The sequence below is a fragment of the Pagrus major genome, chromosome 19 (genome assembly GCF_040436345.1).
Source record: "Pagrus major chromosome 19, Pma_NU_1.0".
Lineage (NCBI taxonomy): Eukaryota > Metazoa > Chordata > Actinopteri > Spariformes > Sparidae > Pagrus > Pagrus major.
The window spans coordinates 19,675,958-19,694,111 of record NC_133233.1 but is presented as its reverse complement, the minus strand read 5'-3'; the positions used below and the strand labels follow the sequence as shown (position 1 = coordinate 19,694,111).

At 40.4% G+C, this 18,154-nt stretch overlaps 1 protein-coding gene across 1 annotated transcript in view; it reads left to right on the top strand.

Annotated features, from left to right (window-relative positions):
* The first annotated feature begins 5,168 nt into the window (after window positions 1-5,168).
* malrd1 (MAM and LDL receptor class A domain containing 1) overlaps window positions 5,169-18,154 on the top strand; it is a 51,032-nt gene continuing 38,046 nt past the window's right edge. The window contains exons 1-10 of the mRNA XM_073488690.1: window positions 5,169-5,349; window positions 7,282-7,410; window positions 7,501-7,589; window positions 7,682-7,846; window positions 10,600-10,696; window positions 12,601-12,729; window positions 13,652-13,804; window positions 15,949-16,054; window positions 16,462-16,829; window positions 17,549-17,994. Of these exons, the coding sequence (XP_073344791.1) occupies window positions 5,169-5,349; window positions 7,282-7,410; window positions 7,501-7,589; window positions 7,682-7,846; window positions 10,600-10,696; window positions 12,601-12,729; window positions 13,652-13,804; window positions 15,949-16,054; window positions 16,462-16,829; window positions 17,549-17,994 (1,863 nt within the window). The remainder of the gene's footprint in view (window positions 5,350-7,281; window positions 7,411-7,500; window positions 7,590-7,681; window positions 7,847-10,599; window positions 10,697-12,600; window positions 12,730-13,651; window positions 13,805-15,948; window positions 16,055-16,461; window positions 16,830-17,548; window positions 17,995-18,154) is intronic.

The window sequence follows — 18,154 nt, the reverse complement described above, 5'->3', positions numbered from 1 at the left end:
GTATGTAAATGCCTCAATTACAGCAAATCCTCCATGAATCCTTTGCCCTGGTGTCAGCTCATTATTCATACACACACACACACACACACACACACACACACACACACACACACACACACACAGGGCCGTCACAGTCAAGAATTCCTTCCTATCGCTCTTATAATTTATGCGATGCAGCGACTGAATATCAGAAAAGATTGTCACATTACGTTTTATTCCCCAGCTAGAGAATCGTACTTTTCATGATGGAGTGTAAAACACTGAGATCGAAGTATCAGTTAAATGGTTTGTGAAGAAGTGGAGGAAATGCCTTTTAAATCAGGTGAGGTTTTTATATTCGGGATCATTTTGGGGTCCCATTATAAAACCCATCGTCTCCTCCTGGCTAATGAAACTCTCTCGTTGTCATTAATCAAGCTGTAATTATTCAGGTGATTTACTTTGAGGGCTAATGGCCAGAGGGAGAGAAGGACACACTCTTTGCTCACAGATTTAATCATGAACTGAAGCTTTATTTACAGTCTGTTATACTCATCTAAAGCAAGTTATCCACACAGTAATTAGGTAAGTTACTGTGTGTTAACTGCTTTATTACAATGCTAAGTATATTTAATTAAGCACTGCACTTAACATATGAGGTACTTATACTTGGCTTGAGTATTTAGATTTCATTTTACTGCTTATTTCAACTCACTACATTTTAGAGGGAGATCTTTTTTAGTTACTTTCCAGACGAAGAAGAAGAAGAAGAAGAAGAAGAAGAAGAAGAAGAAGAAGAAGAAGAAGACAGGTTTTACTGTTGCTACTTTGAGTTACTAAAGACAATTACATACTTATTTTAAGTGACATTTTGAATGCATGACCTTAATTTGAACACTTGTACATGGTTGTAGTATTTCTATATTGCAGTTCTGCTACTTTTACTTATGACTTCAATACTTCCTCCACCACTGCTATCTTTTTGTTGTGTAGAAATCTTTTAAAATTAAAATCTGGTATCTATGGAGGACTGAAACTGCCAAAAATAAATAAATAAATGGCTCGATAGATAAATACTATTAACTGCAACAAAAGTTATATTAAAAGAAAATGTACGGATAAATTAATTTATAAAAAGTGGCATAAATCAATTTTCATGTGTTAATTTGCTTCTGTGCTAATTACCTTTGTATTTATCCTCCTTTTTATGTACAATTGCCATTTAATTTAACATTTTACTTAATTACCATTTGTCAGTTTATTTGTTAGTTTCTGTATTCTTGCAGATATCTTTGCAAGATAATAAGTAAGTAAATACAAACATGTAAAAATAAAATGGTGATTAATAAATACCTTTTCAAAGGTAATGAATACCAATGAAAAATAAAACATAAATTCTATTTATATTACATTTAAATAAATATTAATGCCTACATTTATGTTTTATTATTATTTATGGTGCATTTAATGCCATTTTTATTTATATATGATTTTGGCACTCTCAGTCCTCTATAGAGGCCTGCAGGGGCTTCAGTTGAATGACAGGACTGAAGAAACATTCCAGCTTTAATAAAACCAACTAGTTTCCTTTAATTATATTTTGGTAGAGTGTCTCTTCTATACTGACAGGTGGCAGCATTGTGGCGGAGGATTTGATACACAAGACTGAGGTGTTTAATGCAGTCTCACTCCTCTTATATAGCTGATTTGTCTACACTTTGTTGGCTCCTTTGTGCACAATCACACGTCACAGCACCGAAGGATGTTCCTGCTCACGCTGTGTTGATTGGAGGTGCTGAGTGGAGCGGCTCCTTCAGGTACACTGTTAAGATTAAACCCCAGCTGTTATGATGACTTCGCTCAGCAGTGAATCACTGGATTCAGGTTGGAGGAAAATTAGCAGGTGCTTCACATTACCACGGCTCGAGTTAGATTGTGAAAGCAGATTGGCCGCATTCAAATTGCGATGCAAATGTTCCTCCCTGTCAATATGTTCTAATTAACAGACTGTCGAAAGGCGCCAGGTTGGGAAAAAAAGCGATTATGAAGATGAATGGTGAGGCAACACAACTCAGGTTGGTTCCTGTTTCTCTCCTGGAGCCACGTTTCCAATTAAATGCAGGAATCTTCGGCAGCGTTCCTGCTGCTGCTGAATGAAAATATATCTGGGAACATAAACTGTGTACTTCAATGAGATTTCATTGATTGTTTTCACTTTTTTTGCTGGTCTGTGCCTTTGCTCCGCAAGGTCATAATCCGATTTGTTTCTGCTCTGCATTAAAAAATGAAAACAGGCAGAAATTTTTTATTCAGCACAATCCCTCTTCAAACTTGCAAGATGATGGACTTTTTAACTCAATATTTCCATTTCAGGTTATTTGCTGGTTTGTGAATGTGGCTTCCCACTCACCATTTCTCAGATGAAACATCACCAAAGGGGCCAAGCTGAGGTCAAAGACAATCAGTCGGGTTAGAAACAGGAGCAGGATTTAATCACATCTTTATTTTAATATGTTCAAGACTCAGATTAGATCAAATCTTTGACAAATGGTCACACCAGTGTCAGGGGACCTAAATGATAAATGTGTCTTATTTAAGTCACTTAAAGTGCTGCTCGTGAAGGTGAATTAACTTAAGAGTTCTTCAGAATTCATAAGCTGTAAGACAGAAAAGGAGGAAAATACATTAGAGGTGAGTTTTTAGCCATGCTAGCAGCGTGGATCCATGGTGGCAGTGCTTGTCTGTTGTTTGAGCCACTACTTTTGTCCAGACTGAAAAAACTATTTTACTATTAGATTTAACCCTTAAACCATGAGCCATTAAAAACAACTCACTCTTGACTTGGTAACAAATGGGACACGATCCCGTCTCCAGAGGGACGGTCCAGTTAATGACCTACCCAACTACCCCATCCACCCTCTGACTTGGACTTTTTTACTCTTTATACAACAGCACTTCATGACGCTGGAGGGGGACCTACAACTTCAAACATTGAAGCATATGAGGCCACTGACCAGGTTGCTGTATTTGAGATATTGTGAGTGAGAACAGGCGGGGATCACCACGAACCTACTGAATTCGGTGATCAACTGACTTTTCCTCGGACATCATCAGGAGCTTGACAGTTGTGGTTTGGAGTGAAGTGTCTCAACAACTATTGGATGCATTTGCATGACAGTTGGTGCAGACATTCTTGTTTCCCTCAGGATGTAACTGTAAGGACTCTGAAGATCGCCAGATCCGACTGAAAACATTTCAGTTTTAAAGTCTTGCCACTGCCTCTTGGATACCCAGTTCCACTAACTTCTGTCACTGAATGTCTCTTTCATCAGCGTCATTGGACAGGTGGTAATGATGAACTGGCATCCAATACAGCAATTGCTAAATTTAAAACTGCATGATCTTAACAAATGATAAAAGAATGATTCATTTAGTTAGTTTACCAAAAACAGCAGCTCCCAAAAACAGCAGCTCCCGTGACAGCTTTATTTGCTGAACTACGAGTTCAGCTTCGTGCTGCCCTGTTGGCTCGGCTTTTTGCAGGCTGATGTTAATGACTCCCTTTTGTTGAGATCAGCTAACAGTGGTTATGCGTCACTGTGATTGACCATGTTTCTTTTCTGCACTCTTGCACCTTCCTGTTACGCGTAAAAACTGGAATAAGATGATTAGTCTGTTATTATGTTATTTTATCCTGACGCTGTTATTCAACGAGTAATTGAGGTTATTCAGAAACAGGACACACTTCAACCTGTGGCCTTCCGCAGTATGTAACTGAGCCTCAACACGCTGCCAGCTGCACTCTCTACACTCTCACGACCACTGCCAATAGAGGTCAACGCAGACCTGATCTTTTCCTTGTTCCACTGGTCCCTCGTTCCCCCCATGGAGCTGTCGAGCGCCTTGTCTCTCAAGGTTAATTTCATTTGAACGGCACCAGCTCGTGCACTGGCTTGCTGCTTGTCTGTTTTAAGGTCCTGTCTTTATTGATTGCTGTGAAATTAAATTATGCCTCACTGTAAAGTGGGACTCGGCCCTGTTGGACACATTAATGATCCTCATATAGCAGTTCATATTCCCTCAGCCTCAGCTCTTCTCTTCTCTTGTAATAAGTTCAGTTCACTGACTTGTAATTAGTTTCGAGCTAATGTGTTTTGTCTGGTTGAAAACAGTGGTCTATCTGCAGACTCCTTAGACATAGTTTTCAATTAAATTATGTTATTAGCAGGGGGTTATTTAAAAGCCCTCTGTGCTCGAGGATAAGAATGTGGCTTGTTTGTTTGTTGGCTGCTTGGTGGTTGCTTTATCACACTCGCTTGCAACATTAGCTTGCTAGCTAACCATGTAGCTACTTTCGTACAGTTTTGTACAGTTGTGAAGGACCAAAAAAGGATATAAACGCAAGACACACAGAGGCAGGCAGGTTGAAAAACAAAAAGTGAGCTTTAATAACAAGCTGAATACCCAAAATGCAAAATGCAAGCTACAAAAGGCAGGCGACAAAAAAAACAAGGAGAATCCAAGAAAACTAAAGAGTGATACAAAAACAGTTTAAATCTAACAATAGAATTAATCCCAATTCCTAGTCTTGAATATTACCTTGACATTTTGGGAAAAAATATGCTCTCTTTCTTTCTAGATGGGAAGACTTGCCTTTTTATTTTACTTAAAACCTGTAAATGAGTGAGCTTCAGTGAGCACCACTGAAGCTGGGTACATTTTATTACCATTGAACTGAACCAGACTGGCTGTTTCACCCTGTTTCTAGTCTTTATGCTAAGCTAAGCTAATCTAACCATCTGCTGGTGGTGGCTTCATTTTCACAATAGAGACTCTAATGCTAATCTTAATTCCCATGGTTAGTGTTAACCCATTTCAAAAAGACAGCACCATGGAAATGTCCCACCGTGTGAGAAGTATTCCTTTCTTTTTTCTCTTGTAATGACGTGTGTCCGTGTTAAACACAGCAACACCAGGACACCAGGAAAGTGACCTTATTGAGCAACAGCCATAAAAGCCATTTATGACCGTTTACAGCATGCTAACAGCTTGAACACAGGTACAAGATCAAGTCAGGATCCAAGTAAACTATAGGCCTACACGGTGAAGATTCTTCCTAACAACAAAATGCTTTACTCGGAGGTGAAGAAAAGACGATATAGTTAAAGGACAAGACAATAACCAGGCTGATGACCTTGCTGCTGGGCTCGGTGTGGCTGCTGTTGGCCTCCTCTCTGGTGTTTACCCCTGTGTCTGTCGGAGCCTGTTCAGCTCAGGAGTTTAGCTGCTCTCAGGGGTTATTATGTGTGCAGGAGGACTGTGTGTGTGACTTCACTGACAACTGTGGAGATGGCAGCGACGAGGAGGACTGTGAGTAAAATACAGTATTATAATCTAAAGCTAAGTGATAGAGGTGAAATATGTTACAGGTGCTTTACAATGCCGCTCAGTGGTTGTGTAAATGTGCAAGTGAAAGCAACATTTTCTGGATATTGTCAGTGACGGTGGTTGGAGAGTGAATTACCTCTCTTTAGGGAAGGTGTGCAGGGTTTAACACATTGGATACGACGTTTTCATGATGCACTGTCAAGCCTATTTCCAGCTCAAATCACACTGCCTTCCTTAAGGTCATTTTGAGTTTATTTCCCTATTACAATAGTGGAAGTGCTTTTGAAACAACAACAACATTAATGGCCTGATACAGTATTTTAAGTTTCCGTTTAGTCATTAAGAGCAAATTTTTTACATTTAAACTTCACTTTCTTTTATGGAAATAATCTAAATAACTTCGGTATGTTACACTTTGTCACAGGAGAAGAGGACCCAAACGCAGACAACACACAGGAGGCAGGATAGGGGGAACAAAAAGCGAGCTTTAATAAAATAAAAGCTGAAAATACAAAACACCAGAAATCTATACAAACCAGGAGAAACCAAAAATGAGTCAATAGGACCAAAAACAAAGTAGCAACTTAAAAGCTTAAACAAGGTGCAAGGAAACACTGGATGAAACACTGGGAAGAAATGCTGGGAGGCAACACAGGGGAAGAAGGACCAACACAGAGTAACATTAAACAACACAGAACTCACAGACATCACAGATTTCAAGGAACGAACTGACCAAAAACATGAGGGAGAACAAAGACTATATACACAGACACACTAACGAGGGGATCAGGAACAGGCGGAGTGAGGAGGGAAGAGGAACAGGTGAGGAAACGAGCGGAAAAGGAAAAAACACACAGGAGGAACTGAAAAGCAAGAAGAGACACATGAGGGCACAATATCAAAATAAAAGAACACAAGAACAAGACACTGAATCATGACGGTTATCATTAATAGTGAATGATGTTTAAAGGGGCACTATTTAGTTTTTGGAGAATAAATTCAAACTCAGAAGGAAAATAAACTCAGAGGAAAATAAGGTCCCCAGAACACTGTTTGAAGCTAGAAAGGTGGCAGGGTCCACCACATATAAACAAAGTAAAACAGTATGAAATTGTGTTGTCCTTTTAAAGTCAGTTTGTTTATTCAGTTTATTCAGTCATGAAAACAAAGAGAGTTTGTTTATTGAGTTTGTTTGGACATAAAAATAATTAGTCAATGAAGATCTTTGAGTTGTCAAATTATCAAAAATATTAAAAACACTATATACAGAACAAACTGTAAACTATTAACAATATGCAAAGCAAACTGTTAAAAGTATTTTAACCAAGTTACGGATGAAAAAGCACTGAGATAACAATAAATGTAGCGTGGTCAAAGTGTAGACAAGCTGTCCAATGAAATGTTGTGCATGCTAAAGTGCCAAAATGCAGATGTGCTTATTTGAATAATTCAGTGAAACTCAACTAAACAAGTCATCATAAACATATTTGTAATCAGCAGCAACACAAATCTGACACACAGAAATGTACAGATCTGAATTAATGTAGCTTAAATGTAGCTTCGGGGCACAACTGATATGTGCATATTTTTCAAAATAGCATGTACCCAAAAACCATGGCAACCAAAAGGACAAGTAGATTAAAACATAAGAGGCTCCTGTGAAGATATTCAATTCTTAATATATCTTAAAATATAAATGTGATTCTTCAACTCGTCATTGCTAATCCTGTCTGACATACCTCTGAAAATACACTATTATCTTTTTAGTCCCTTGTTGCACATTTAGCCATAAAGCAAAATAAGAATCTCTGCTCGATAAAATCGGGAAGCACTTAGTTTCCGAGGTCTGCTGAGTTTATGAATCTTTATGGTGTTTGGACCCCACAACTTGGTGAACAGTGTTTTCTGTTAAAGGCTCCAGACACAAGATGTGCGACTTTGAGGAGGGATTCTGTGACCTGATCCCGAGCTCAGAGACGCTACCGGGATGGAACAGAACCACTGAGGCCCAGGGACTCGAACATGACCACAACAACAACACAGGTAGGACGCATCTGACACACTGCACATCCATTTTGAATCCACAACCTTCACCTCACGTTTGTTTTATTCATATGTTTTCCTCTCTTTTAGCACATTTCCTGTCCCTTTCACCTGTGAGAGAAAACAGAACCACAGCGGACCTGACCAGTCCCGTCTTCCTGCCCAGTCAGAGCTGCCAGGTAACACATACCCTCCTTTTAGGTAACTTTGGCATACAGAAAAATCCTCAGCAACCACATGACAACAGCTTTGTTGTGTCTTCACTCAACAGATGAGTTTCTACCATTACGTTGGGGCAAAACCTGGAGATCTGCAGGTCCGGGTTGACACTCACACACTGGGTCAGAGCACAGAGGTGTGGAACAGCTCGGCACAACCACAGACGAAAACGTGGCTGCGAACGGTGATTAAATTCTCCAGCAATCACAGTTTTCAGGTCAGTATTCACAATTGCGTTATATAGTATAGAGTTTTATATTGGTGTTTAATACAGTAAAGTATATAAATACTAAGACGTATATCATGATTTGTTATGGTCTGTCACTACATCGACATCTGATTCACACACTATTTCACACCATAATGTCACATCTACTGTAGTCAAACAAGTTTTCCAGTCAGTTATGTTTATGCCCAATTAAGCATTTAATTATCTTGGTAGCCCAAAATAAAGCTTCTCTTCTTTCCTGTCTTTTCTCTTAGTATTCTGCTAAAATGACTGTCCTTGCTTGCTATTTGTTGAGGAAGCTTTTGTGTTTCCTGAGCTTGAAATAACACCAAACACCTGTGACCTGGAAGGTAGCGCCTATATGAACACAGTACATTAACTGTGTCCTGTTATGCATGCTAATCCTACTATAACCTAACAGCAAGGTTATATGCTAGAAACAGTTTTGACTGTAAGCTTATATATTTTCTTAATTTGATCCTATCATCATTATTTTTACTTGAATAAAACACATGATAACGTTCATCTGGAATGAAACCACAGTAAGCTATCACCAGATCGTCGTTCCCTTTCTGGGCTGTAGCCTTTTCGCACATCTGTCAGCTTATCGTTTTCGATTTTCCTGCACAGAATTTTATCTTTTTGTTTACTCTCACTGCTTGTGTTAACCATGTTTCCATCAGCAGACAGCTGCTCTGGTAACAAAGCTCTAAAAATGTACCATATGATACGCTACCTGTTCAATACCGACTAACTGGTGAACGTACTGTAGTGGATCTTTTCCTCAGGAGATGTTGGAGACCAAAACTAAACTAAAAGGAACGTGAATATTGAACTTAAATCGCCAACATCATCAGAACTCTAAATCAATGATAATGTTTCTCTGTATTTGCTGGGTGGTACGTTAGCAACTGTTTGCTAAAATAAACTTAAAATGTTATAATATGTCGGTGCTGTGTTTACAGCCTGTATCTACTGCCCTCATGTGGCAAAAAAAATCAGATAATGAAGGTTTAAATATGATAAGATATTCCTTTATTTATTCCCTAGAGGGTAAGTTTGGGTATTACAGCAGCACAAGGGCAGAATAAGTCAAGATAAATAGAGAAACTTAAATTAAATGTGTATAAAATTAGAATAGAATAGAAAGGAAACTACACAAGAGTCGTCTAAATGCATAGATCACATCCTATATCAGCTTATTAAATTACACCGTATTGTGTTGCATTGTATGTTGTGCTGAAATATGGTGTGCAACATGTGCAAAAACTTTTCAAATCCTATTTGTCGATATTTCATATTACGTAAGATATAAGTTTCCTCGAAACTGATGAAGTCATCACAGCAGAAATGAGCTGCACAACAGGAGCCGTTTATGTGCAGTGAGGGGGTACTGACCCAACTGGGCCCTTCAGAGGCCATCTGGAGTCCTATGAAACCTGCTGTTTGTGTCCTTCCTATATCCTCAGACAGTGTCACGGTGTCACCCTTCTCCTCTTCTCTGCCTTCACCATCTGTCACCGACTACAGCCAGCTCGGTTTCATAACACGGCTGAACCGGCGCCGGGGGTAAAGGGAGGTCAACTCTCTGCCAACAATCACTTTCCCCTCCATTAATCCACTTCCTGTTTTAAAGGCAGTCGAGTTAATTGGGTTTTTATTTACCACGGTGATTTCGGCGGATTTCAATTTCATTTCATTTGCTTAATGATCAGCTCTTTTTCACCTGCTTAAGTTCTCAAGGGTTTTGAGGTCATTCTCTAATTGTGTAGAAAACGCTCTTTCCTACTTTGTTAAGATTTGTGCATAAAAAATATTATATTCATATAAGCCTATAAACATTTGGCCAGAAGCATGAAACAGAACCACAGAAAATGTAATCTGTGATGTGACTAAGGAGTATTTTGTAGAGCTGCTTCTCCTGACAATAACTAAGTGCTTCTGTGGACAAAAATACCCATTTCTTTCTGAGAGTGAGGGTGCATTGTCTGGATCAGATAAACAAGCTGGTTCTGAAATCCTAAATACACAGCTAAGTACACTCATTGCTATCATAACATTTATTGTATTGCTTTTATGGCCTCAAAGTCAGGTTTGAAGAACAAATAAATACCGGCTGACAAGAATGACCAATGAAAGCCGTTTATTTGAGTGCTTTTTCCCGTCGCCCATGATGACACAATCCACAATTTGTTTAGATCAGTCATAAATGATGGGCTATAAAGCCTCACTGCTGAAGATAAAACTGTTCTGTGGACTTTGACCAGTGCAGCTTATTAGCGCTGTCACGGTCAGAGAAAATGTGATGTTTTTAGATAGCTGGCATTGTGGCTTTGTATCTAAACAATCAACTTTTAGGTGGATGAAGAAATACAGATATTTCACGGTCCCAAAATGATGTCTACTGACTTTGGTCCTCTGACGTGTCCTCTAGCCCACTTTTGAGTGTAATATCTGAATATCTAAATCTAAAATATGCCCACTACAATATAGCATGTCATTGCATTTACTACACTATTGACCATTGTTAACATGATAGCAGGCCCTATGCTGGCGTTAGCATTTAGCTCAAAGCACTACTGTGCCGATGTACAGTGGTCACACAACAGCTTTCATGGAGTGTCAGTATTAATCTAGCACACACATGTATACATAGAGTACACTGAATGTGTGTGCAAAGCAAAATACCCAACAGATTGTGGAGAAAGGTAATAAAAAGAGGTTTTCTGTGTGTCGACCAGGTGCTGATTCGGGGGCAGATTTCAGCCGACAGCGAAGCCTCTGAGGTCCTGGCCATCGATGACCTATCCTTCAGTCCTGGCTGCCTGACTGCGACCGGTACTACTACCATTAATAACATCTCACTACACAGACGGGACGAGTTCAGACCTTGACATTTTGAAATATCGCCACACATAAACAGACCGCCACAAACTTGTTTTGAATACTGATAACAGGGGAAGACATTAAAGCATCCGGGAAAGGATTCATAACAGAATAACTGAATCATTAAAATAGTGCTTACGACACATTTCCCTGCACTGAATATGGAGCACAGTCAGTGCCGCGATCTATGGGTTTATTTATGTCTGCCTGCACCTCAGTGATGAATGTGACCAGGCTGAGCATCTTAGGTGGGAGTGTTTGATAAAGCACAGTCCATTCGGTGTTTGGGACATAATTTTTACATGTTGCCTTGGTGATATACAGATATTCCAGCTGTGAGAGCAAACTATAGCATGTTTACAACTGCTGTTATTCATTCAATATACTGTAAGATGCTGCTCCTCCTCTCGGCCTGTAAAACAAGAGCTGAAGCTTCTTATTGATTGTGTTGTTTGGGCTGCAACCTGCGGCCTTCAGCTTTTTTTAGGTCTCTTTCCCTGGTGGAGCATCAACGCTAGAGACGGAGCCGGTCCTGAGGCAGAATTAATGTCAAGGCTCCGAGCCTTAGCACCACAGTTTTTCAAGGCTGTTTGCGAAGAAGGCTTTTTATTGAATATATACATTTTTAAAAGTGAGATTTATTTCTGCAGGCAAGCTCTCTAACCTAAATAATGTACTTGTTGTTAGCAGCAGGAGTGCTAGGTTTGATTTGAAATGTCCTGTTCCTGACCCTACAATAATATATAATCATTATTATCATCATAATCATTAAATATTGGCCTATAATTAAATGGATGGGCAGTGAAAATAAGGCAGAAACATGTTATTGTAAACTGTATTTCCAGCCAAAGTTTGACACCTCTTTTACACCCTGTTGCCATAAATCACAGTCTTTTTATGTGTGAGTGTCTCCAAGGGTGTTTTATGGAAGCCCATTTCCGCCAGTAACAATAAAAACGATTGATGAAGACTTAGCCTTGATTAAAACAAAATAATATTTCCATGGATATGGGATTATGGGATAAAGAGTCAAAACTATGAGATTAAAAGTCATAATTGTTAGATAGAAACAAATTTAGGCTTTTTAATCCATAGTTGTGACTTTTATGTCAAAATGTCTACTAATATCTAATATTTATGACTTTTATATCATAATTTTGACTTTTTTATATCTCGTAACTTTATTTTCCCTTTAACTGGCACAAATAGGACTCCATGTTGTGTTTGGTGTCTTCACATGTTTTGGTATTGAGCGGGCCACCAAATGGTTTATTAGGGTCATCCTTTTATAAGCCTATTTTATACTCCCAGTAGTTTTGCCTGGTCAGGTCTTGTCTGGCCTTCTCTCAAGAATCTCTGCCCGGCTTTCATCATTTTACACGACGTCTAATCAGTCAAATTAACTGCTTATTGCGTTTCCCTGGTTTTTTTTTTTCATTTTTAAAGATAGTTACTACAGAATTAAGGACTTCTTCCACAGCCAGCCAAAGGCCATTTAAAAACTGAATAATTTTTCACTTAACTTTCCAATCCTCGACATAAGCAGAATGAAATTGAGTTAATTTAAGAGATGGGGTCTCGGACGTACTATTGATCAAAGTATCTGAACTCCATTCATTACTACACATTTGAATCTAATCTTCCATAACACAGCTAATGTACTTCACTTTCTCTGGGAGCCCACATACATTAATCCTCTCCACTACGATCTCCCTGAGTGCTAATGATAAAACCCCTTGATAGGACTCGGTGATAACGACTGTCACTCTCTGTATCTGATATCATACCTCTAGGCCTCTTGCAACTGAACACAAATGTTGATGTATTATTCTTTATTTTTTTTATCCCGGGTACAGAGAGTACTGTACCTCCTCCTGTTTGCCCTCCGTCGTGGTTTGCCTGTGGCAGTGGCGAGTGCATCGAGGAGAGCAAAGTGTGCGACTTCACCCCTCATTGTCCACGCGGGGAGGACGAAGCTGACTGCCGTAAGACTTCTTGTTGCCAAGTAACACATTCAAAATAATCCACATCCTTTTACATTGAACTGAGAGCACTCCCATAGCTGCAGAATTAATGGAAAATGGACCCAAAAAACCAAAAGTGAATTGATTTAAGATATTGATTGCATTGTCAGTTTTCTTTTCAGTGTAATATTGAGCTGTCATTGCTGTTAGCAGTGTGTGGAACTGAATTTTAAGCTCCTTGGGAGCTGTAGCTAACTCCTGCCAAGTTTTCATGTACTAAGGCTTATACCTTTGACTTGTTTGATCCAAGAACCAGACATTTTCTGAAGCAGACAGCAATCTTTTGTACTTTTCATGTCCATCCGAGGCGTAGAAATGTGAGTTACAGCCCTCTGGAGCTTTGATCCAAAATATCCTCATACCTAAACGACGGAATAGGTCTTCTGCCAATGACACCCAAGAAATGGGTTACATAATGTTGCTCATAGTTTGGGTTAAAATAAGTACCTGATGTAAGTTAAGTGTGCTATGTTATCTAAATACATTATGTGGGATAAAATAAGTCACTGTTGACTTTTTGTTTCAAACACAGCAGTCTCCTGGGTGAAAGTCCCGTCAGCCCATTCCTTCATTCCTGCTTTCTCCCTACACAAATCCTTCCACACTTTATACTCCCTTACCTGACTTCCTCCTTTGCTCCCGTCATAATTACTACGGCCACTAGAGGTCGCTGCCAGTGCCAACGTAAACATTGGTTGTTTTAATCCCCATACAATCGACCAGTGTTTGATCGTATCACACGATCTTCCTCAGCAGTAAGAGTATATCCAGCAAACTTCATCTGCTGAGGGAGATTGTTGTGTCAGCTGCTGTTTTCAAGGTCAAGGATGAACTTTCAGTCTCAGCTTTATTTAAGTAAATTCTTATCTGTCTACTCATTCAGCCTCTGAGTGTGACTTTGAGGGCGGATCTTGTGGCTGGTACGAGCTCACCCTTGGCGATGGCTTTGACTGGGTCAGGGGCTCTTCTGAGGAGGTACCTCCACACTACTATGGACACCCACCACCTCTGGACCACTCTACAAACAGCACTGAAGGTAAAGACGCACATGTTCAGTGTGCTGCCGTGAGCAATATGCACCTGCCAGCATCCGTCACTGGTATGAGAATAGAAATATGAAGAGCTGATAAGATGAGGTCACTGTGTCCAGAGTGTTTGATCAGAAAAGATAATATATGAACAGATAAAATCGAGGTTTTGTGGAGGGAAAGAAAATCCTTTTTCTGTGTGTTTGAGAGATAAGCATTTCATGGAGAAATGCCTCCTCAGCCATCTGAATAATAGAAAGCAAATCGACATACGCTGTACCCATTCTGCATTATAACGCCACACCATTCACTGAAAAACACAATACTATGCTCACACTGAAACACCATTAATTTCTACAACATGTTACTGCAAATCATGCCTCATTACTTCTTTATGCTCAGGCTTTTCTCCACATCTGCCCTCCAGAAAATATTCAACTTTTCAGCATGTATTTATGGATTTAACAGGGATTCCCACATTTACTGGATATCGCCGTGCAGTTTTTTCAGCAACACCATCTGTTGTTTAGTCATGTACATTGTGTGAACGTGCTGTGAAGAGATGCTCTGGCAGATTCAGATTTGGAGACTGCGCAGGCAGCAGACTGAAGTCTCTGTTATGTGCAGCGTCTTCATACGTTTCCATCTTAGTGAAACGGCACATGGTCCTGGTGGGAGCATCTGTTAGAAGATTTAAAGAAAATGATTTTGTGACTGCTCAAAGATCTAGTCTGCAACGATGTGTAGGCATGTGGTGGTGTTCAAACTGGGCTTATTTGGCAGTCAGACAGTGGACAGGAGCCAAGAAATTATTCCAAGTCCGGCACACCACCAGCTCATCGTACAACATCAGGCACAAGGGATTCTTGGATTCTTGCTGTTCATACCCTGCCATAGACCAGCTGTCATTTTCATTTTTAAACTGTTTTTAATGAGACTTGATGATTACATTACCACTGCACTGCCCAATACTTGGTGAGGGCAACTGGTGCCCCATCCTCTTGGATGCTCGTCTGGTAGATAAAAATGATCAAGTTCCCCCTGATGGGGCCTAATGTGCAAGAGTGATGAAGTGCCCCCGAGGGCGATATAGGCCTATAGGCTGCCCTGTGCTGGGAGGGGTACAGAACCTTTCTACCATAAATGCAACCCTACTTTTTGTGTGCTGCAGCCCCACTGCAAGCAGCCTGAGCCTGGTTTAGTTTTTGACTGTCCCTGCCCCTCAGACAGCCTGATCTTGCCATTCATTGTCTGAATTTCCCATCAGAGATCAATACATTCTTATCTATGTATTGACTGACAATTTATTTTACTCAGGCATCTGACTTTTGGCATTTACTTTACTATATAAGTACTGTTGCCATAGATACAAACTTCAACTGCTAGCTGATGAGCTTAAGCTAAAGCAAAAACTGAATTGCTTTTTCTGTCTGTGTTATCTGTAACTGTAAGATCAATTTTCATGAACTGATATCTTAATTCAGTTTTTTTTAATCCACAAACAATATATTAAACAAATGAGGCAGAAGCTAAATTAAACCATGATATTGCTTACTGCAAAGTAAGTAGTAACTGCAGTTAGCAACTAAATTAAGAGAGTAAAAAGTAGTATTTGCCTCCAAAATGTAGCAGAAAATGGAATACTCAAGAAAAGTACTTGAGTAAATGTACTTAGTTACTTTCCATCACTGGCTCCATGTGTGTGGTTTGACCATAGTTTGATAAGTTGTGTGAAATATAATGACTCTCTTCACATCGCCGCTCGCCGAGCAGCTGTTTGGAAACATTTTCATCCCGGCTGTTGCAGAAGCCTCGCCGTTGTCCTCTGACCTGTCTCATCAACAAGACTCTGTTGGCATGGCGACTGCAGTCGGCAGGATATGTTTTGTTTACCCCATGAATCTTAACATACTCACTAGACATTGTCGCATACAAAAGAAAAAAAAGAGGTTTTGAAATCAGCCCATCTGACAACAACAGCAATGTGTGGAGGCATTTAGTGGAGAAGTATATGAACCTCTCCACTGTCTGTAACAGTTTTAGCTCTCTGATTCACCGTCTGGCAGAACAAGTTGTTCGCAGCGATGTGGGGGTGTGTGCTTTAAGTAGATGCTGAAAAATTGCTTGAATAGTGTCTTCTCACTCACTGCAGGCCACTTCATGTTTATACTAATGAACAGTAGCAGTCTCTATCCAAACGCCGTTCTCAGAGGACCCTGGTTCACACAGTCGGCCTCCGGGTGCACAATGACCTTCTGGTGAGTCACAATCAGAATCTATACATCCACCTGCAGTTTCCCACATTTTCCACTTGCTTTCTCCTCTTCCTCAGACTGTAATTTCACCCGTCTGAGCTTTGCTCTCTCAGCATCTCTTACATCTCACAAACACAATGGGAAGATACACATCAGAATCCCTCATGCTTTGACAGTTTTATGGCCCCTAAAAGTGAATGTCAAATGACAGATTTTATATTTCCTCTGGGTGATTGGAGGGGTACCTGGCAGAAAAGTGCTGGAGGTTTATAAATGTCATTTTTTTCCGCAGACTAATCAAAAACCCTCATGTATTAGGCCTATATGTATAGCAAGCATATGCATTGTCACAAGATAGATATGCGATTTACACAATCTGGTGTATACCGTAACTCCCTCATCTCTTTCAGGCATTATAACTCAGGCATATCTGTGGGGGCGGCGAACATGTACCTTCGAGTCAAGGGAGTCGAGAACAACACTGTCATATGGAGGACTTTGTACGACCAGGGAAGGCGTTGGAACCAGGCCACCGTACAGCTGGGACGCATCAACCAGCCATTCCAGATCGCTCTGTCTAAGATCAGCCTCGGCGTGTTTGATGGAGTCTCGGCCTTGGATGATGTCACTTTCAAGAACTGTTCGATGCCCCCGGCAGTGGCCGAGTGCCCCGCGCACACACATTTCCATTGCGTGCACACCAAGGCATGTGTGGAGCACTTGCAGCTGTGTGACCTTGTGGATGACTGTGGGGATGGATCCGATGAGGAGAGATGTTGTGAGTGTCTCTCTTGGTTACGAATATTCAGTTCAAATCAATTATGTAGAGAGCAGCTCCACTGACTTTCTGTTTATATGTTTGGCGTACTACTGTGTATGTGAAAAAAGCAGTATAAAGACTTACATGTAACCCGATAAATTGCCTCCACTGATGTCACTCAGTGGCTACGTTGCATTGTGGGTAATGTAGGCACCAGGTTTTGAAAAGCAGTCTAACATTGCAGTCCTATAACACAGTTAAAAAACAAATATATCCCCTTTTAATTTTATGCATTTTTTCATTCTTTTCAAACCTGAAGCCTACATTACCCATAATGCAACTTAGCCACTAAGTGACATCACAAGAGGAAATGTATCAGTCCTCCTCTAGAACAAGGCTTTATACTACTTTATTCACATATTAAGTAGTACTCCCGATGACCTGTAAACACACTTTAATAGGTCAGTGGTCGAGTTGCATTGTGGGTAATGTAGGTGCCATGTTTTGGCATGGATGTAAAACACATGGAATAAAAAGATGATATCTCTGAGTCGGCAACATTTTATCCATCTTTTTAGCAAAAGTAGCTTCACTGCAAAGGTGAAATACTGAACACCTTTACAAGTAAAAGTCCTGCAAATAAGTAAAAGTACACAAGTATTACTACTGTAACTCAATCCAGTGAAGCTTTATGTTGTTTTCTGGCTCGGGTGAATTAATCTTGTCATATCTCACAGCTCCAGAGCTGCAGTGTAACTTCGAACACGGGCTGTGTAGCTGGACACAGGAACAGAGTGGAGGAGATGTGTTTGACTGGACCCACATCCAAGGCCCTACTCCCTCCTTCAACACGGGGCCCTGGAAGGACCACACGCTGGGCACCAGCTACGGACACTACCTCTACATTGAGTCCTCCGTGCCCCAGGAGTTCAAGGACACAGCTGTGTTGCTGAGTCGAGTCTTCCAACCCACCCATCACCGCAGCAACGACCCGTCCAAGAACCACCAACGCTGTGCTTTCCGCTTCCATTACCACATGTTTGGCTCCCATGTGTTCTGCCTGGCAGTTTACCTCCGGACCTCAGCCACAGGCCGTGGGTACATGGTGTGGGTACGATATGGAGACCAAGGAAACCTGTGGCACAGGAAGACTCTTCACCTCAACAGCGTCAAGCCTTTCCAGGTAATATAATGCAACAGGAACTGATCCAAAATCCTTTTTAATGTGTGGGCTTCTGCTTTATAGAAAAGGACTCAGAATCTTTCTGTCATCTGTCATTTTCTTGCTTTGCAATGAGCAGAAAGGCAGATTATGCTTTAGATGTTGCAATTATTTCACGTCC